General features: G+C 40.1%; 1 protein-coding gene across 1 annotated transcript in view; it reads right to left on the bottom strand.

Annotated features, from left to right (window-relative positions):
* Window positions 1-1,111: 1,111 nt before the first annotated feature.
* LOC121281068 (pro-neuregulin-2, membrane-bound isoform-like) overlaps window positions 1,112-21,528 on the bottom strand; it is a 167,293-nt gene continuing 146,876 nt past the window's right edge. The window contains exons 6-10 of the mRNA XM_041193698.1: window positions 10,153-10,255; window positions 9,801-9,924; window positions 8,760-8,887; window positions 3,541-3,759; window positions 1,112-1,968 (exon numbers count right to left, since the gene is read on the bottom strand). Of these exons, the coding sequence (XP_041049632.1) occupies window positions 1,320-1,968; window positions 3,541-3,759; window positions 8,760-8,887; window positions 9,801-9,924; window positions 10,153-10,255 (1,223 nt within the window). The 3' untranslated portion in view covers window positions 1,112-1,319. The remainder of the gene's footprint in view (window positions 1,969-3,540; window positions 3,760-8,759; window positions 8,888-9,800; window positions 9,925-10,152; window positions 10,256-21,528) is intronic.

Here is a 21,528-nt window from a genome sequence, read left to right as displayed (position 1 = left end):
TGTTGAAGTTGAATATATTGTGGGAATTTGGGAAAACAGTTAATCATTGTATTGTGGGCATTGCATTTCCTCAGTTGCATGTTATAGATTTATGCAATGTGCTGTTTGGCATGCAGTGTTTTACACCAAGCATTGGGGTTCATTGGAAGTAAAGAATATAGGTTTATTTCAAAATGGATAATGCTAATTCCATATTTCAGCCCTGCATGGCGAACGGTTGAAATGTACCAATAAAAGACTGCAGAACTCATAATAAACCTGCACTAAAAGGGACAACAGATGAAAAGTTATGCAGTTCATTAAAAACATGTTAAATCTCTCATTCCTAGCTTCCCATGCATCAATCCATTTGGAATGGTAAAGACATGCAAAATCATGTTGCAAAAATCCCATCAAAAAACAAATACCACAAAGTTGTTGCTTATTATTTTCCAGTTTCCAATCTGACCATTTTCAAAGTATATTTGAAAATAACATTAAAATGAAAGTGGTCTGAACGTTTTTGTCAAATGGTGCTTTTGTACTTTCTGGTGAAAATATTTGAGAATACTGATAAAGAAAACCCAAATAACTGCAAATGTTGCAGACTCTTTAGTGACGTCTGAATGTCATGCCTAGTTTGCACTGACCTTCGAATTTTTATGTTGTGAGACTGTCAGTAAAGTGGATCAGATAACATGCTGCCAGTCTGGTGCCAAGGGATCTTATCCTGGCAAATTCCTCGGTTGAAAAGGGCTGAAAATATTAATCTAATCTTCACTGTTATTTTCTTCTTGTAAAAAGTAAGAAATATTTATTAAACTGTTAGGGGGCAGAAAAATAAATATAATTATATTCTGTCCTCCCAATCAAATGTAATAAAGAATAGAGTTCAGCCAGGATGTCACTTGATGTTTCAGGAGCCAGTACATAGATAAATAATATCAGATACAGATGTGTGTGTCCAGAATTCAAAGAAATATAACTGTCCAAATGTAAGAGAGTCCATGGTAAAAATATAAAAAATAAAACAAAAGGTGTATAACAGGAGTCCAAGGTAGAAACACTAAAAAACTGAAACATCAGCAGGAAATCTGGTATCAGCATACAGCAAAAGGCACCACAATATTATTCTATTTATGATGTGAAAAACTGGCACACCATCATCATCTTTAACTGTAACTCATATTTTACATATAAATACATGTTTTCCTATAAAAGACTTTCCTGTTAGCTGTAAGACAACTTTGCTAAAATGAAAATAAAATGTTTAATTTAATTTTAGAATATTTGATAATTATATAAAATAAAATATTTTTACAGTTGCAGATCTATGGCATTTACACAGGGGTTGAGTCTTGATTTGATTTTACACGTGTTACTCGGGTGTGTACGTCCTCTCGCACATTGTGTCTATTGGATGAGTAAGTCCTACTATCAGAAGACCGGAATACTGAAGCTGTTTCTGTGTTTGCTGCTGGAGGGTTCTGAGTGCTTAAGAAAGGTGTATGCTCTCCTGCTTTCTCACCATCAGAATCAGTGTCAGAGCAGCAACTTTCTGAGTTTGAGTCACAGTCGCATTCAGCTCTGTGTGAAATGTGACCATTTGGTTTTGTTTTTCTCCACCTTCTACTGCTGTTTGTCATTTTCTTTGGTCGATCTAGTGCTGGGATGTACTCTTGTGTTGTCTCGTACTCATCATCCTCTACCATTCTCATTGGACTAGGGGGGAGACTTCCAAAGCTGTCATGAAGATAGCTGTGGCGCTGCTTGTAGGGGTTGTGTCTCTGGTTGTCTTGTTGGTACTTGTGGTATCTTCTCAACAAAGGCTGTTCATCTTCCACCGTATAACCAACCGCTGCTGGAGGCATTGATGTTGCATGGGTAGATCCACGTGGAGACATCTCAAAACCAGTTGCGTATGAAGGGAGAGAGTAATGCAAATCAACAGGTGATAAACGGGCTGGTGTTGTGAGGGCAGACACATACCTAAAGAAAATCAATAGCATCAACACTTGAAATAGTGAAAGAGAGTTAAAATAAACTAGATTATTGTACTATTTCAATTCATCTGTATGCATGGTATATTGTATTTTTTTTCTTTTCAAATTTTCCCTCCAATTGTATTTTATTTACTGTTTCTATCCTCATGCAGGATTATGTAGCAGCTTCTTTCATTTGTAGATATTAATTCCAGTGTTGGGAACCCACATAAGCCAGCATCGGGTCCCAGAATGTGATTTTTGAGGTGGTGGCCAATTAAGTGGCAGCCTCCAGTAGCCTCATCCAATTAAGAATGGAGGGCAGGCTCCTGAGTCTAGAGGGTCAATGGAAAGAGTAGGGTCTCTAGCACTGGCACCTTGGCAGTCCCATCATCTGAGGTGGGAGCTGCCAATGTGGGTAGGTGAAAGAGACTTCTGAAGACATCATATATACTTAAAAATGAAAGGAAGCCACAGCTGCCAAGCCATCATTGTGGAGAGGCACCTCCAAACAGGGCAACAGTGGTGGCCATCATGCAATCGTGGCTATGGTGACGGGTGTTAAAAAATGATATATGGAGCACTGCCACTAACCACCCCCCCACCCCCCCCGACGCCTCCCCAAACACACCCCAGGGTCTGTTGTCAGGAGACCCCTTCCATTCATCGGCACTAGTGGGGCCCCAAATGCTGACTTAAAATTCCAGCTGGTGTCTGCACATTGGTCTTAATAAGAACATGAAGGGGCTTATTTGGCCACCTGTCACCACCAACCCCACCCCCATAACCAGGCTATTTAAAAATGGCCCCAATGTGGGACAATACTAACAAATCACATAAGTAGCTGATAGCAGGAAACTGCAGGTAGCTGCAATAATCCAAAGAATATCTGTGGAAGACACTGCACAACTGTATTTTGGTATCAAGTATTTAGACGTATTTTTATTTCCGTCAGAAAGTTTAAAAAGATGCACAAGCCTAGAAAGTATATAGGACAGTGATCCCTGTAGTTCAGCCAGGTTACGCTTGCCACAAAACATCCCTGCTCACCCTATAAAAGTGCCCAGGGCTCGGGCAGGAACTTGTATGAGCAGATCTTCAGAATATTGGGGGTGGGGGGGGACCTTAGAAGTCTACCCACCTCATTGGGTAAGAATCTACCTGTCACTAAGTCAAAAGGCTTAAAAATCACCCTCTAATTTTGGGGGCCCAAGTCACAGGCCAAGTCTGGACTCTCAGATTAGAAGGACACCTGTGGCTATCATTGAGGTAAGCCTGGTTAGACCAAATGTAATTGTACTGATGGTATACTGAGGCCCCAGGATTTTCTGCCCCAGCTCACAGTGAGAGTTTGGTGCAGAGATCCAGGCCCAATAAAATCATGCATATAAACTTGCACTTGAGGCAGAGCATTAGAGTACCTGGGTCCCGTGGAGTTTGTGGCCAATGCAGTGGATTCCCACCAGATTTACAGCTGGAGGCTGCCATGCAATTGTTGGGAAATAATTTGCAATGATTCAGTCTGCAAATAAATATGTGTAGAACACAACATGGTGTTATAATATGATTCATTTCATACCTGTCACTATGAGGTGAATCTCTGAGAGAATCCACTGAGTCCCTGCAATGGAAGATCGGATGCCTTGTGTCATGGTGGCCACAAACTGCGCTTAGTCTGCCTCGTGGTTCCATGGGACTGTTACATTTACTGGTTTCTATTGATGATGTCATCATACCAGAATGCATTTCTGAAGTTGCACTCTCAGTCCGCTCTATGCTCCACGTGTGATCTCCATTTCTATAGGAAAGAGCCATGTATTCATCAGAATTGTTGGATAGACACTAGTAATTAAGTTTAATTGTACCCAAAGACCATGAGGTTATCCGGCTTAGTAGAAGTTTGTCTCAATAAAGCATTACTTTTTGGCTGATAGGATGACAGGAATTATAATTTGTAAGTTATGGGCACTTGTTACATAAGTACACAATATATCAAATCAATTATTCAAAATTATAGATACACCATCAATATCCAGATTTTTTAAGCAAGAACTTTTATTGCATTTCTTATTGTCAGGTTGCCGATGTATGAGGGTTAATGGGGAGGCGGTGATGTAGTGGTCTTGTCACTGGACTTGTAATCTAGCAACCCAGGGTAATGTTCTGGGGTTTGAATCCCACCACGGCAGATGGTGAAATTTGAATTCAATAAAAAATCTAATGATGACCCCGAAACCATTGTTGACTGTTGTAACTACCTGGTTCACTAATGTCCTTTAGGGAAGGAAATCTGCTATTGTTACCTGGTCTGGCTTACATGTGACTGCAGACCCACAGCAATGTGATTGACTCTTAAGTGGCCTAGCCAATCACTCAGCTCTCATGGGCAACTAGGGATGGACAATAAATGCTGGCCTAGGCAGTGACACCCCATGCCATCAACAAATAAAAAAATGGCCCTCTGTGATCAGTTACCAGAAGGCACAAGAGAACAGCCTATGGGGGATGCTTTGCTTCTAATCAGTGATTATTCTAATCAGCTCATTCCAGATTGGGAACTTGCATGTGTGCAACACTGGCTACAAGGGCAATGTCTCATAAGTTAGTCATATAACTTGTTGCTGCAGTAGCACGTACTATGTTGCTGCTCCATCTACATTAGAAATTGTAGAGCAAACTCAATTAATCATGCCAAATTTTGTTAACATTTATTAGTTAGACTATACATCCATGAAAAGGTTGCCAAGAAAGAATAAGGTTGATGAGAAATCATGAAGTAAAGATAAAAACATTTATTCCATCATGCCACTTTCTTCACACGACATTAGAATTAGTGAGCTTTCCGTTTAGTGATAGAATTCCTGCTTCGACTTAGAAGATGCAGGATTTAAACCATATGCTAGACAATGCTCATGAATAGAGATCAGAGCTCTGACTCTGAATTCTGAGTTGACATCCAGCAGGGTACATATGTCCAATGGATAAGGGAAACCTCCTGTCCTTGTATAGGTACTTGGAACACATAAAGCTTTATGTCTATATAGGACTAACCAGTTTATTGTCTGGTATAAAGATGGTTATGCCCATGGAAGGTGCACTAGGGTTATGGCTTGTAAGATTAGTAATCAGCTTAGGAATTCTTCCATTACTTCACACTGTTCTCCAATGAAAGAGTGAGAAGGTGTGAAAACAAACAAAACCATGTACAATCTATGCTATCAAGAATGACCTGTTACTGTATTTAAACTGGAAAAAAATTGACAAATGTTTTCTCAGTTCCCCATAAGCAACTTAAATAAAACTCCAGAATATTTATCTAATTACATTCCACACAACATAACTGGCTCACTTATGGCATTTTTGCTTTTGAATCAAAGGGTTGTGCCAAAGCTCCACTGCAGACTTGAGCAACCATCTAGGATGATGGGTCAGATGGAGAGAATGTTGTACTGCAGGTGTGCTGCCTTTTGGGTGAGATGGTAAATCATGAGCCCCCTTAGGTAGACATGAAAGATCCCATTTCACTATTTGAAGAAAAACAGCAGTGGAGTTCTACTTCTCCCCTGGCCAACATATGTACCTCCACTAAAATGACTAAAACAAAACAGATTATTTGGTCATTTATTTCATTGCTCTTTGTGGAACATTGCTATGTGCAAATTGGTTGCCACATTACATTACATTAAGATAGTGACTGTATTTCAAAAGTACTTCATTATGATTTTATAGCATTGCAACTGTGAAATCTTTGCAAAATCCTTAGTCATGAAAGGTGCTATATAAATGCAAGCCATTTCTTTCTATATCCCAAACAAGTATTCATTATTTTCATAGCTCTCAACAGCTCTGGAGTGTTTCATACAGTATTCAATCACCTATATCCATACTTAGGCTTATAAACTGTAACTCTTAGTTATGCAGTATTTGAGTTATTATAAGGGCTGTTTTCACAGTCCTGGCAGTGGTGGAAATTGATTGGTAGCAGGTCAAAGTGTCTATACACCCCGTCCTGGAAAGTCCCCAGTAAAACTGAATACAACCATACTAAAAGTTTGCCTTCAGTATTGCCAGTACAACAGTCACAAACGTGCTCCATCTGAATTGTCTCATCTTTTAGAGAATAATGAAATCTGAAAAAATGCACTAATAATGTAGCTTTGAACTGCAAGTCATAACATTGTTTTGCTTTACATATGAAAATTTGCCCAGAACAGTAATAGTCAATTGCAAAGAAAATTAGCCAAACTTATGGGCCAAATCTTCCAGGCAGTGGGAATCATTGTCAGATTGCCACTCTAATCCTTTTTATTTGCACGAAGCTGGAGCTCCGCACTTCTGACCTGGACTTCGGAACCAGGTCTCTTCAGAAATGCAGAACACACCTGTTCTCATAGTGCAGGATCATCAGTGGAAGCCAAGCCACGCCCATTTTTTATGGCACTCGTTGCTGTGTTCTGGTAAGTCTTCATTTATGAACGCACTGAAAAGCTTTATAACATTTGAATAACTTTTCAGTGTGCTACTGAATCAGTGCGAGTGAGTGGCAGGATGGTAGAGCGGCAAGGTGGTGGGAAGTAGGATGACAGGGTGGGTAGGGTGGTGAGTTTGGGTCAGGTCAGATCTTGGGGAAGGTTGGGGCAGAGTTGAAGGCTGGAATTTTATGGCCCTGTCACGGTGGGGGCTGTAAAGTGCGGCGAGTCATTTTAAACTCCATTGACTTCAGCGGGAACGTAGAATCTTACTGCCATAAAATTCCACCTGGAGTGTCAGATGGAGTTGGAGGGTCAGGGGGCTGTTGAAGGGTTGGGGAGGTGCCAGAGGGAGAGGGGAGTACTGGAGGGTCAGGGTGGAGTTGGAGTTCTTTCTTTCCTGCATAACATTTCCTGGGTAATTTTCCAGGAAAGTAAGTCCGAACCCTCCAAAGTCTCCAACTCTAACTCAGAGTTGGAGACTTTTTTGGAGGGTCCCAAGGGCTGGGGAATTGCCCATCGGAAGTTGAAACTTTCCGGGCAATTCCTGTGGAGCCCTTGCATTGGGACAACTGAAGGGTTCCGTAGCGCATCCTCTGGGGTACATCGGGTCTCCAACGATCTAAAGAATGGAAGATCTGGGCCTATGGGCAGAATTTAGCTCTCGATGGGCGGGCGGGCCCCACTGGCTCGGTGACGGGCGGGCAACCGAACTCCGCTGCCGAAACGGGCCCTGCCGCCATTTTGAGTTTGGCCCGCCCAGCGAGCTGCCCAACAGGAAGCGCTTTGTACTTTCTGTGCAGGGGGGGAGGGAATCCCCAACTGTCAAAATGCGCACTGTTCTCTGAGACCAAGTGCTGTCTCAGGAAGATTGATGACAGTTTAAAAAACATCAAAAATAGCAAAATGAATAAATTATTAACATATCCCCCTCATGGGACAATGTCACACGAGATGGAACTTGTTAATAAATATTACATAAACTTTATTAAAGATTTTTTAAACAGACATGAAACCTCATCCCAGGTAGTGGATGAGGTTTCATGCTTTTTCTCCTTCCCACAGGGGCTCCTGGCCTGCCCACCAGTCTTAAGGTTGGACGGGCAGGGCCTTTAATTATTTTAATTATCCTGTCAATGGCCTCAATTGGCCATTGACAGGTTGGTGGGCGGACAGCTGATTTCGCCGTCTGCCCGCCTTCCTGAATACTTAAATGGGGCGGTATGACGTTGAGGGCTCCGCCCCCAAATCGCCGACGGAAAAATTCTGACCTATGAGTTCTGGTGAAAGGTCACTACGTGAAACATTAACTCTGTTTCTTCTTATCATAGACGTTGCCTGATCTGCTGAATATTTCCAGTGTTGTCTGTTTTTATTTCAAATTTCCAATTTCCACTGTATGTTGTCTATTAGAGTTTAATTTATTGCAGATATTCTAATTTCTGAGTTACAGCTAACTGGAACTACACACCAAACTCTGCTAATGCATATCTAATGTCATAATTTTAAAATGAAAAGATCTATCAGTGTCAAAAGTGATTTGCTGCACAGGCATTGTTGCATACGTGCCATTCTTAAGCTCTCCTATTATCTGTCTTGTTTTACAATTTTGGGTCTCACAAACCTTCTTTGGTGAATGAGAGCATGCCCATTTTTCAGCATAATTAATGAACTAATAAAATCACAGTAACGACTAACTTTGAAATATTGAAAAACTAGTGGTAATTATAATACACCTGCATGGTCGAAAACGGCTAAATGATCCACTTAACCAGAATCAATGTTGAAGAGTTTATTAATCTGGCTGTGGAGTACAATTTTTGTTGATAATGGCTGAACAGCAAGTAGAAAGTTTAACAATTATACCTTGCAAGTGCTTGCAATGGAAAAATCACCCCATTTTAATCTTCTCTGTTCTTATATTTAAAGGCACAACTCACACATATAGAGGGACACTGCATTCAAAGGATAATTGCACTCATGACATTAGTCAGCCCTGCATATGAGAAGCCTAGAGCTGGGTCACTCAAGAAGAAGAGTTTAGAAGGCATTGATTGTGGAGATTGAATTTACACTCAGAATTAATGAACTAATCAAATTAATCATATATTCATTGATTTGTATTCTGTGTTCATGTGCTCATCAGTGGCATTGTGGGCAGATGTTTCCATCAGTGACACTTTTGGAGTAACAGATGCTGCCAGTTTGCACTAATGTCAGCAATAATTCTGTACCATCTGGTAGTTTTGAAAGTTAAAGTAGTAAATATTATTTCTATTATTGTCTTCATATGAAAGTGGCAGTTCTTGCTCATTAATTGTTTAATTACCTATGGCTGGATGTGTGTGTAACTGTGGAGGAGTGATGAGATGTGGACGACGGCTGGCTTGCAGAAAATGAAGTTTCCGTTTCATGTCGTCTCACGTGTTCAGGGGCTGGAACATTTTTTGAAATGTACTGTACATAGAGAAAAGAAATAAAAACTTCAGAGTTAAACAATAAGGCTCACGGCCAACAAGATTTAAATATCTTTCACTTTTATAATTAATTACTTAAGAAAACTATGGTAAAATATTCACAGAGTAAATGATTAGAAACAAATGATTGCAATTACTCAAAAACACATTTTTATAATAGGTTTTGAATGAGTTTATATGTTTCTAATTCCTTTTGGGGATTTCCTGGCAGTATTCCCTTGCAGCTCAAATTATTCCCAAAATGGATAATAATCTGTAAAGGTGATTCCTTAAACCATTATGGTAGGTTAAGGGTTAAGGAATCAACTGGACATAAAAGGCTTTTGGGTTATCATCCAATCATAGAAATTACACCACAGAAGGAAGACATTTAACCTTCTGCACCTGTGGTAGCTTGCGTGTAGTTCAAAACACGTGAACTTTCACCACAAACGTGAATCCTTACACACTCTTCACAATTACCAGATATGCCTAAAGGGCAATTCACAAAAATATATTAGCCGTATTGGATGAGGGGGGTGATTTGCTTTTTGCATTAGTTGTAACAAAATTGTAAAATTCTAATGGGTTAACAATTCTGACACGTGCAAGTTAAGAAGTCTTGCCATGTCCTTCAGTGTCCGTAACAATCAGAGTTCTCTAAATTATGTTTGATAAAATACATTTTTATTTAACTTTTAAGGTAGCCTATGATTGCAGCTATTAATTTGAGTTGCCTGGTATTCTGCCAAATTGCAGACTCTTATTTAACTATAGACTGAACTCAGTCTTTTAATCAAAAGAATTTTAACCAAAATAATTGCTAAGCAATAAACAGGATTATCACTAAATAATCTCTTCTTATAAACTCATTTAGTTGTCCTAAAATCAGTTTATTTAATAGAAGCACGTACATCAACCATTTGAATATCTTCTGGGAGAGGGCCGGGATGGTTGGGCCCATTGGCAAGGTTTCGGTTTTGATGGTCTACACAAAGATTTTGCCTCAAATGGCTGTGCATTTTCTTTCTTTGTTTTCTAAAGAAGTAGAACAACTAAAGTAAGTTCACGACAGGATATTGAAATAACTTCAACAAATTGCAACATACATACGAACATATTAGATATCAAAAATGTAAATACATCTATTAAATTACATGCAAATTTTTTAAAATCAAATTACCTTAAACTGCAACAATCTATAAGCTACTTTAAATTCTGATAAAACACTTTAAATTATGGTGACTGGCAGATTTAAACACTTACTTTGTTTTACAATATGCCACTACACACACAATTCCAACAACAAGAAGTGCAACACAAATGCCAGTAATGGTCAAGACTCTCTTTTGATACAGTTCCTCAGCTTCTGAAAACAGAAACACAGGGAACAAAAGGGTTAAATGCCTCATTCAGAATTAAACACAGGCATCACTTAAAAGTTGCTTCATCACAAGTTACTCGTAAAAAGCCTACAGCTTTTCTCACATTACTTCTGTACACAAATATATGTGCAAATACAATAATAGGTAGTGTTCAAAATAGTAATACACTGAAGTAATATACTGAACCGTACTTACTACACAGCAAATAAAATTACAACTATTACCACTCCCACCAGCACACTAAAGGCAAACTTCATAACAAAACATAAAAAAAAACACATTTCATCTAAAAAGCTAAACTATTTTAAACTAAGCGGTAAAATAAAAATAACTGGGTATTAAGGTAAAGCTTTGGTTTCTTAAATAGAAGGTAAAACTTCAGAGAGAGTTCAAGTTAAGGAGAAATAGTTATTCTGAATGACGTTTTCATTTTTGTTTAAACCTTCTAATTTTGATATTCATTTTCAGTTATTAGAAAAACAGTTGAAACATTATTTGCTGCTATCTAGTAATTATAGATATTGAGAATTGACAGTAGTCAGACTAGTTGAACACTGTCCATATGTGTGTCAATCACAGAAGTGAGAATATAAAGAAATAGAAAGACAATGGAAAAATGAGAGACACAAAAAGTTTTTTAGTACAAATATCAGGTAACATTTGGAGGTGGGGTGGGGTGCGGTGAAGGGGGGAAGTCAACAGCTTGGCATAGCATGCTTGTTACTGAAGAGGAGAATGGGAACATTGAGAGAAGAAGTAAAGCAGACTGTGAAGGGATGCCCCAGACTAAATAAATAGTGTCCTGACAAGACATGGGAGTTGGAATTTTTTTTGTGATCAATAATTAGAATGTCAGCAGCACTCATTTTGCTGAAGGTGAGAGAAATGAACAGGCTCATGTGTTATTAATGCTTCGTTATTACCCTTTTGCACTTAATATTAGGGAACTGCTGTGCTAGTAATCATATTTATCATGTGCATGACTATGGACAACCTAAAATACACAAATGTGTCTCAAAATCTGAAATGAATTGCACAATCTTACCCAGGATGAAAACAAACTTGTTGAAAGTTTACACTCAAATAAAGTAAGTTTTGGTACAAGTTTATGAAACTGTTTAATTTGCTCTCAATAAATAAGTTTCATTTGCCTCAGATTGCATGTTTTGCTGTTTTCCTTAGTTTGGTCCATTTCTAATTTTTAAGCTGTGTGCCATAAAAATTGTTTATATTAGCTGCAACTTCAGCAAAAACATTATGACCTGCAACCTCGCTTGATTTACTGTTAAATCAACTTTATTATAAACCAAGTTTGAAGTTCAAAGAATAAGGTCTCCTAATCTAAATACCAGCTTCACTTATTGAAAAGCTAACAGATGACACAAACTTACATACATCTGGAGCTAACATGAAATTTATAGGTCAAACATTTAAGCAGTGGTTTTATGCTGTCTATTTACAACAGTTATAAATCTGGAAGAGTTCTCCTGGGCCAGCTGCAGCTCATCTCTAGTCAAAAAGAGTGCTGCTATAGAAAAGCTGTGCTTATCTGTAGCTCAATGTCATCATTAGATACTGGACTCCTTTATTTTGGTAATGGATGGATTCGTACAACTAGACAGCTGCAGTCAGATCATCCCTTCAAAGCAAAATAAGTTGCTAGAAATCCAAGGCAGCTTTTTACATTTGCAGATTAAAATGAATGGTTTTCCATACCCATAAATTCAAATCCAAGATGCCCTGCCAATGCAGAAAGTTGACAAAAAAGAAAGAAAAAAGGAGAACAGTTTCAGAGAAGAATATTTAAAACATACCAAAAATTATACACGTTATGTGGTTAGCTCAAACTTTGGTATAGAAACATGGCAGGTGTAACACAGTGCTCAGGGATCTTGGACAATGGGCACTACCATTACAGGCAAAAGTTTTACACATGCAAAACATGACAGGAATGTGTGGCATACAGTTAATTACAAATAATTACTTCATTTTTTTTTACAATTCTAAGGAACAATGTTATGAAACTCATAGGTGATTATTTTGGAGTAAAATCAGTTATTATTTATGGTTTTATCAGGTTTGGAACAGAAGTGGCATCATCTCTGTCGTGAACGTGATGCTTCAATGGATTAAAGTTATGTATACTAGTGTTAAAAGGGGTTTGAAAATCTTGCTACCAATTCAGCCTAGGTATATAGTGAATGTACTTATAGTTACTACTTCATGAAAATAAGCTTGATTTGTCGTTATTGGCAATGAGAGTGTTAAGGTATGCATGAATAACAGTGGCATAATGAAATATTTTCTCATCTGTAGGACATATGATTATAATTGGGATTTTTATTGTTTCTTTTCTTGTCAATTTTCTCCCCTCCCTTTCCTGAAGGCATCGCCATCTTAAGATAGAATCCAGGCGATCACATTTTCCCTCTAGTACCTCAACAAATGCCTTGAAACTTGAAAGTGATTATAGGCAGGCTATATAGGAACATCACTGAACCTGATTCTGTACCTAATGTCCATATGTTACAAGACAGCAGCAAAGAACAGGAACCTGATCCAATTTTACCATCCTTAGCCCAAAGATACTGAGGTCAATTGCAGCATCACATCCAGTCAAATAAGTACAGCTTGAGGAAAGATTCCCAGAAAGCTTCCTGACTATCATGATTCAACTTCGTGTTGCTTAAATTCTCTGAGCTATGCAATCAAGGAATTCAGTGATGATTGTTTAAAGTTACACCATGAGCTGAATTTTGACCCCCGTTCCGATGGGGGGGGGGGTGCGGGGAGTGAGCATGAACCTGATTGGTGCCCCGATTGGGTACGCGCTGCCATTTTACGCGGGCGGGCCAATTAAGGCCCACCCAGAAGCGCTGAGCACAGAGGTGCCTCAGGGAGATTTGTTTAAGTTTAAAATGTCTAAATAAAGTAACTGAAAACTTTTAAAACATGTCCCCTCATGTGATAGTGTCACATGAGCTGGGACATAGCAATGATTTTAAAAAAATGTTTATTGAATTTTTAAACACTTCATGAAATCTCATCCCGTCTGTGGATGAGGTTCCATGAAAAATGCAAAGGCCGCCTGGGCTCTTCGCTTGCTTGCCAACCTTAAGGTTGGACGGGCAGCTCATTTAATTGTTTAAATTAGTTTTTAACAGGCCTTAATAGGCCTTTGACAGTTCGGTGGGCGCACAGCAGAGTCGGCTGGGCACCCGTCAAACTGAAAATCCAAATGACGCGCGGGGACATCAGGACGCCCGTCCGATGTCATCGCGTGTCATTTTACGCTGTAAGCGGGCCCCAACCCCCTCCTTGCCAACTGGAGAATTCAGTTCCATGATTTACAGTGAAAGATTTTTTCTGCATTTGCAACGAAAGTATAATACTTCGCATTATATTATTGTGATTTATTGTACAAGCAGGTTAATAATGGGGTTTGGAAAGTTTGTGTGTGTGTGTGTGTGTGTGTGTGTGTGTGTGTGTGTGTGTGTGTGTGTGTGTGTGTGTGTGTGTGAGAGAGAGAGAGAGAGAGAGAGTGAGTGAGAGAGAGAGTGAGAAATCTAATTGAATTGGAGACAGCTGGTCTGGAGGCTTTGACTCATCAAAAGAAGCTAGGTTTGAAATGCTAAATACGTAAACATGGCTGAAGTCTTAGAATGTGAGGTGAGGAGAATTTGCATTTTTAGATAATTCAGGGTAGTTTGAGTTTCAAAGAGATGGAAGGATGTCACACCTAGCTAGAGAAGCTAAGCCAAGTGGCGTGTTTATTTTTCCCAAAGGTTATTGATAATATTAGCACCATGAAAAGATTTATATTATGAGAAAGTTAAAGTTCCAAAGATATATGGGAACAATGAGATTTACATTAAAATGTATAATATGTATAAAGGAGATGAGGCTCTGTGTCAGGGAGGGCATTGCAAGATCTACCAGAAGTATGAAAAGCCTCCAGCATTTCTGCACAAAGCCTGCTGTCTACAAAAACTGAAGCTAGGAAAAGCCACTTTGAATTCAACATCCAGGGTATTGCGGTAACTTGCTGGCATCTGTTTAAAAATGATATTTTTACCATTGCCTTAACAGAGGTGTAACTAGAAGCCAGGTTAATTAGGGGTTCTAGGAGTTATTATAGTAGTAATTTGGATGTGCTTGAGATCTTTTGTTAATAAATGTTTAATTTAAAGTCTTGGTGGACTTATTGCTTCTGAATTCAGGGCATGCATCTCGAAATAAAATACAAATTGCAAAACTGTTGTGACCATGTGATCAAGTTCCCCTTGTGGATTTGATCCACCTGGCACACATCATCTGCCATGTCATAACAACTTCACTGTAAATTATTAGCTGGTATATTATGATGCTGAAACCACAGAAGTGGTTAAAAATGTTGCAGGACTTTGGGTCAGTAGCTCCACTGATAACTAGGAAATAACATTTATGAGTGTGGATTTCCACAAAGTTTTTCTCATTCATCGACTGTAACTTTGGCAGAAGAAGCACAGACATTTTAGATGTTATATCGTAAGATAGGGAGAAAATTGACAGAAATTCACCTCCATAATTTCTAACTCTATATAATTACTAGTTAAAATAATGAATATCAGAGAATGAATTCAAGGCTGAGTGTTTCGGCTAAGTTTGACAAACTATTAAGTCTTTATTCCCATGTTCTTGTAACACACACTGAAGTGTCTATAATTTTAAACATTGAATAATCTTAAAGCATCTGAATATCAGGATTATCCCACACCTTCTGATGTAATATTGCAGGAGTAATAGTGACTCAAGGACAAGCATTCACAGTCAAAAGAAGATTATACCATAAAGCAATGGCTGTAAATTAAATGGGAGAAGGAAGGTTACAAAATTGAAACATGTGAGAGGAATGTATAATGTCTAGTAGAGTTCTTTCTCCATGTGCATGAAAGAGAATAATTTGAAAAATATCATTCCTGTACACCAGCTACTGAATTATCCCTAACTCTTAATTGTTAAAGTCTTTTAAATCATACTGTTCGATACATGAGCTACTAGCCATATGTAGGCAGTTGGGAATCTAATTCTGGTTAATTGCATTTTTGATTAGTAAATAAAAAATGAATAACAAACATTGTCATTGGGCATGCGTGCTTGTGTATTTCAACCTGTTTGTGCATTAGCTGGTAAAATGGTAAGACAAAAAGCACAGTGTATGAACATGCTTTGATTGTTGTGTGTGCTTTACTTCCTTGGTTACTGATTATTTGTTAAAATGGTGCTTTACATTAGGTGGAAAGGCTGCAGTTCAGGACTATGGAAACACCAGAAACACCAGCAATGTTATATGGAGCGAGGGCTTAACATTATGGTCAGCAGAGAACATTCCAATCAGTGCAACAGGTCAGTCTGAAATCCATTCAATATCTGGCCTTATTTAAATTAGACTACTGAGCAGCCCTCACAGCAGCCCTCAGATCTGAGAAGGGGAGAGGGAGGCAATTGGCAAGGAGCCAAGTAGAAGGCTAGCAATGGTTGTTGGGACTGATGTTGAGTCAGGAGGAGCATGAGTGCTTCTTCAGGCTCCAGTTCAGATAAAAAATCTTTTTTAAGAAACTCTTTAAAAAGATTGCTGGTTAGTCCACCTGGAACATCGAAAAAAATGGTGACCACAAATTTAACAGTGACAACAATGCAATGTAGATTGGGTGCATGCTATCCCACTTTAAATTGTCCTTAAGTCTCTTGAACGAACCTACTAACTCAGAGATGAGAATATTGCTGTCTGAGCAACATCTCATAACCTTTTATGAGAATAAGATTATAAATGGAACCAGCAGAATGGGAAATAACATTTCCTGAATATTAAGAGTGAGACAGAACAGAAATGTAGTTTAATTGCCTCATTGGATTTTCCAAAAAGAAAAAGGTCAAGCAGAGACAAGTTCAATATTAAATGGGAAGAATGTGTAAAACTGGATAGACAGGCATATTGGTACTTTTCAGCTGCAACATTATATATAACTGTTGAATGGTTGATAAAATCATACATTCAATCAGTGCATCACCAGGAATGTCCAACCATTAGGAACTGAAGGTGAAATACATGTGTTAAAAACAGTTAGCTGCTGACATGTGATTCGGCAGAAATCCATGTCCCTTATACAAAAAAAAGGCCCAAAAAGATTTTTAAAAAGGTAGATTCCATACGTACAAAAGTGGGATGACCATACATAACAAAACAAGACTCTCTTGTATAAAAGCCCCTCCCATACATAAACTAATATCCATATTCAAAATATGAAGTAAGAAATACACATGCCTCCCCTTCCAGTTGACCCACTGTAGCAGTAGGGTATAATTACAGTGTGACAAGTTTATATTGGCAGTTTTTATTATAAATCTGGAATTAGAAATTTATAGTGCAATATAAAAAGAAAGCCTTTAAAAGGCAACTGAACGACATCTGTGCAGCTTGCTCTAATTATCATGTGTCCCCTATTCACGCTTCACCTGATGGCTATACTTGATATTCACTCCCTGTGTGCAGTATCACAGGAGATTATTAAAAATCTTACATTTGCGCAAACTTGCTGTAATAATTTTTCAGTAATCAATGTCCAAGTCTATATTTGTAATGGGAACTGCCAACATAAACTGGTAATTGTACCCTTCCCCACCAGTGGAGGTGGTGCAATGCCACCATTAGCATGGTAAGTTTACATCGGTAACTTCCATTAATTAACCAATGAACTACATCCTGAACACCACTGATCTACATTACCAAAGTACTGGGAGCAATCAAAGTGAGGACCTGAGCGTACAGACCAAATATACCATAATAGTACCAGCTAATTATTGTCTCTCTAATAAACAAGCAACAACAGCATGTAGTAATAGTCTCCAGAACCTTCCTCAGGGTTTTCCTCATCAGCTGCTTTAACATTGAAGAGTGCAGCCTTCCTACATATATTTAATACAAAAGTAACTTAAAACTTCTTCTTTAGGGATTTAAGCCTTATGTGACTATCGATCGATTATAAAAAGTATATCACTGACACACAGGCCAGAATTTTCACGTTGGTATGTGGGGGCGGGCCCAGCACGCCGACACGTAAAATAACGTGAGCTAACGTCAGATGTGCGTCCCGACGTTACCGCATGTCATTCAGATCTTTCGTTTCAGCGGCCGCGCACCCGCCAACTGTCAAAGGCCTGTTAAGGACATTAAAAAACCGATTAAAGGAATTAGCAACGCTGCCCGTCCAACCTTAAGGTTGTCGGGCAGGCGAAGAGCCTAAGTGGCCTTCGCGTTTTTCAGGAAATCTCATCCACGAGTGGGATGAGGTTTCCTGAAGGTTTTATACAATAAATATTTTTTTCACAATTCATAAACATCTCCCACCTCATGTGACACTGCCACATGAGGGGACATGTTGAAATAATTTTAATCTTTCTTTATTTAAAAGTTTCAATATGAACTTTATCTTCCTGAGGCAGCTCCATGATCTGAAAGAGTGCAGGCCCCGACTCTTCCTCCTCCCTCTGCCCGCACAGGTAGTGTTACCAGCCGTGTGTCACGCTGGGCGGGCCTTAATTGGCTCGCCCGCATAAAATGGTGGCAGGCAGCGATCAGCTTTGTGCCCAACCCCGACCAGTCTGCCCGACAGGCAGGAAGTTGTGCCCATAAAACTGATAGTTGCTTGTGCTTGTGATACTTGAACAGAACAAAACACTGCTTTCAATATAAGTACAGGCTGAGACTTAAGGCAAAGGGCAGGATATTCTGGCCCCTGGATGGACTTCGAAGTGAAGGAACTTGGAAAAGAGTGGATACAGATCCCCAAAGTAGTCCTATTGCTGGGCAGCAAATTTAAATAATTAAAGGCCCTATTATGGGCGGTTTTCTCAGGTCAGCAAACAACAGCAGGACTGCTCCCTGCTGGGTGGAGAGGCCTCCAGCGTCATGGTGGCACCCCCCTGTTGCACCCTGGGGAGGCCATTAGAGCCGAAAACTCCATGCCCCACTGAGGCGGCCATGGGCAGAAAAGTCAGCGTCGCAACTTCAATGATCTCCCAGGATGGGTTGCCCTCCGATCAGTCGGGTCTTCCTCCCTCGACCAGTGTTAAAAAATTACTTGCCTCGATCTGAAAGGTCTCCTGCATACCTCAGCAGGCCACATCTCTCTTCGTGGTATTGCTGAAACTTAAAGCTTCTGGCCCACTGATTTAGCTGGCAGCATCAGGAGCCTGCCTGCTGTGCTTAAATGGACCGCAGATCCAGAGGTGGCCAATTAGGAAGCTGCCTCTAGTAAGATCACAGAGCCAGTTCCACGGCAGGCAAGTGAAGGCTCAAGATTTCCATTTGGTCCCAACGTTAGAATCCTGAAGCCTGAGGTAAAATTTAGACCAAAGTATCAAATAATTACATCTCAGTCAATACTTTACTAAGGCTGAAAGTCAAAATAATGATCTACCTTAATCTCCTTTGGTTTACATCTCTCTTACCAATGTTTTTTGAAATATTTTTGTTTAAGTAACAATGGCAGTTGAAATATTCAGGAGTCACTAACTTCCACAGTACGTGGGAGTTGAATTAATATGTTTAGTTGCAGAGAGTGCACCCTAGTACTCTGGTTAACAATTGTGTCTCAACATTTAATAATTCAGCTCTGTCGCCCAATCTGACTCAGCAACTGCAGATTACAGCTCCTTAGCACCCATACTTTTGGCACTACAAATGCAATTTTATCATCAGTGGCACACATGCACATTTCTGGTGTGAGCCGATTCGGAGCCATTTTAGTGAGGGTGTTGGTGTATCCACTGATTTGACGCCAACGCTAGTATTTTTGAGCTCATGGTGCAGAGTTTCATTGACTGCAGACACATTGCTTTGTATTGCCCTATACCACAGTGGAAAGAGATTCTACTCCTGCAATGTCTACCTGACCATCGGGCAGTGTTTCATGTAGGTCAATACCCAGTATCCCAACAGCAGTCATGATGTTTTCATTCAGCAGTAGTCTGATGTATCATCAGAATTTCAGCAATGACAACAAATCAGAGGGTGTTGATGACATGGCTCATTACCATGGTGCGCAACCTGTGCACACGTAGGCAGCCTGCATACAATGAAAGGCATGCTGTCAATCAAAATGTGATGCTGAACCAACACTCTGCTGCCTTGACCTCTCTGAAGGAGCCATGCAATACTCAGCAGAGAGGTTTTCAAGATTCATGGTGGTCTGCTGCGTGCTGCACAACCTTGGCCTTTACAATAGTTATAAAACAAACAGCTGCACGCACAAAGCGAAGTAGGAGGAGGAAGAGAAGGAGGAAGCCAGGAAGCAAGGTAGACAGCTCCTTGTTGACCAGGTTGTCCTTGAATAACTCAGCTGACAGCGATACCAGTAACTACAAACCAAATTCCACGTTCATCAACAGTTCCACATCTTATCTTCCCTCTGCCACTGAGAAGGAGGGTTAGCTATGAGGATACCATCATCTTCGATGGTTTCAACCCCACTGGTGGCTATGACTAGCAATGGCTGCTCCAATAATGGCCAGCACCATCTCCTTCATGGGGTAGGGACACATAGCCATGCCTGTCCACTGCCAGTTAGGTGCTGCTATCACTGGTAATGCCGTATTTTGCCCTGCAAAAGAGGGGGGAGTGTGTCAGCGAGTGTCCTGCAATCTGTTTGGGTGATATGATTGAATAGCTGACAGTATATCTAAGCTGTGAGATGTGTGGGCGTGAGGCTTGCAGCAGTGCTAAGTGTCTGAGGGGGAGGTGAATTTATGAATATTAGGTAGAAGTCGTGATTGATAGAAGTTGTTGGCAAGTGAGTGCTGAAGGTGTGGTATTTGGAGCAGTGTCACTGGAACAGTTGGTGGGAAAAAGTTGTTAGGCTAATTAGGTGGAGGGAGGGTAGGAGATCCAGCAGCAATTGGCAGGGTTTTTGTTGGGACAGAGATCCACAATGTACTTGAATTCTCACCATTTCTGAGCTGTCTCCGGAGATCACTCTAAGGGAAACCCAATTAGCCACTCATCCCATAAAATGTGGGCAGGACCAAAACAGCATAGGCATCATGTGCTTTGACTTTAAAATAACTTCGGTGTCCTATGTACGTCAATGAAGCAGGAGTCAGACAGATTCCACTACAGCTAGGCAATCTGCTCTGCTAAGTTACTGCCCAAGCAGCAAGGCTGAAAATGACCTCTTAACTCTGATTATATGATGAATGATTATTACTTCAAGAAATTAGAGGAATTGAGGGGGAATTGTTATCAGCCAAAGTGTTAATATGTCTCTTAACTCATTTAATGAAGCGTGCAAGAGGGCATGTCTGGAGCAGCACCAGGCATACCTAAAAATGAAGCGTCAACCTGGTGAAGCTACAACACAGGCTACTTGTATGCCAAACAGCAAAAGCTGCATACGAGAGACAGAGTTAAGTGATTCCACAACCAACAGGTCAGATCCAAGTTCTGCAGTCCTGCCCCATCCAGTCATGAATGGTGGTGGACAGTTAAACAACTAACAGTAGGAGGAGGCAGTTCCACAAATATGCCCATCCTCAATGATGGGGGAGCTCAGCACATCAGTGCAAAAGATAAAGCTGAAGCATTTGCAACCATCTTCAGCCAGAAGTGCCAAGTGATGATTCACATTGGTCTCCTCCTGAGGTTCGCAGCATCACAGATGCCAGTCTTCAACCAATTTGATTCAATCCAAGATTCACTATCAAGAAACGGCTGAAGGCACTGGATGTTGCAAAGGCCAAGGGCCCTGACAATATTCCATCAATAGTACTGAAGACTTGTGCTCCAGAACTAGCCATGCCCCTAGCCAAGCTGTTCCAATACAGCTACAACACTGGCATATACCTGGAGATGTGGAAAATTGTCCAGGTATGTTCTGTACACAAAAAACAGGACAAATCCATCCAGGCAAATTACAGCCCCATCAGTCTACTCTCGATCAACAGCAAAGTAATGGAAGGTGTCATTAACAGTGCTATCAAGTGGCACTTACTCATCAATAATCTGCTCACTGACTCTCAATTTGGGTTCTGCCAGGGCCACTCAGCTGCTGACATCATTAAAGCCTTGGTCCAAATATGGACAAAAGAACTGAACTCCAGAGGTGAGGTAATGGTGACTGCCCTTGACATCAAGATGGCATTTGACTGAATGTGGCATGAAGGAGCACTAGCAAAACTGAAGTCAATGAGAATCATTGCTCCACTGGTTGGAGTCATACCT

This window comes from Carcharodon carcharias, chromosome 8, assembly GCF_017639515.1.
Source record: "Carcharodon carcharias isolate sCarCar2 chromosome 8, sCarCar2.pri, whole genome shotgun sequence".
Classification (NCBI taxonomy): Eukaryota; Metazoa; Chordata; class Chondrichthyes; order Lamniformes; family Lamnidae; genus Carcharodon; species Carcharodon carcharias.
The sequence above is the reverse complement of the archived record's forward strand: the minus strand, read 5'-3'. Positions and strand labels throughout refer to the sequence as shown.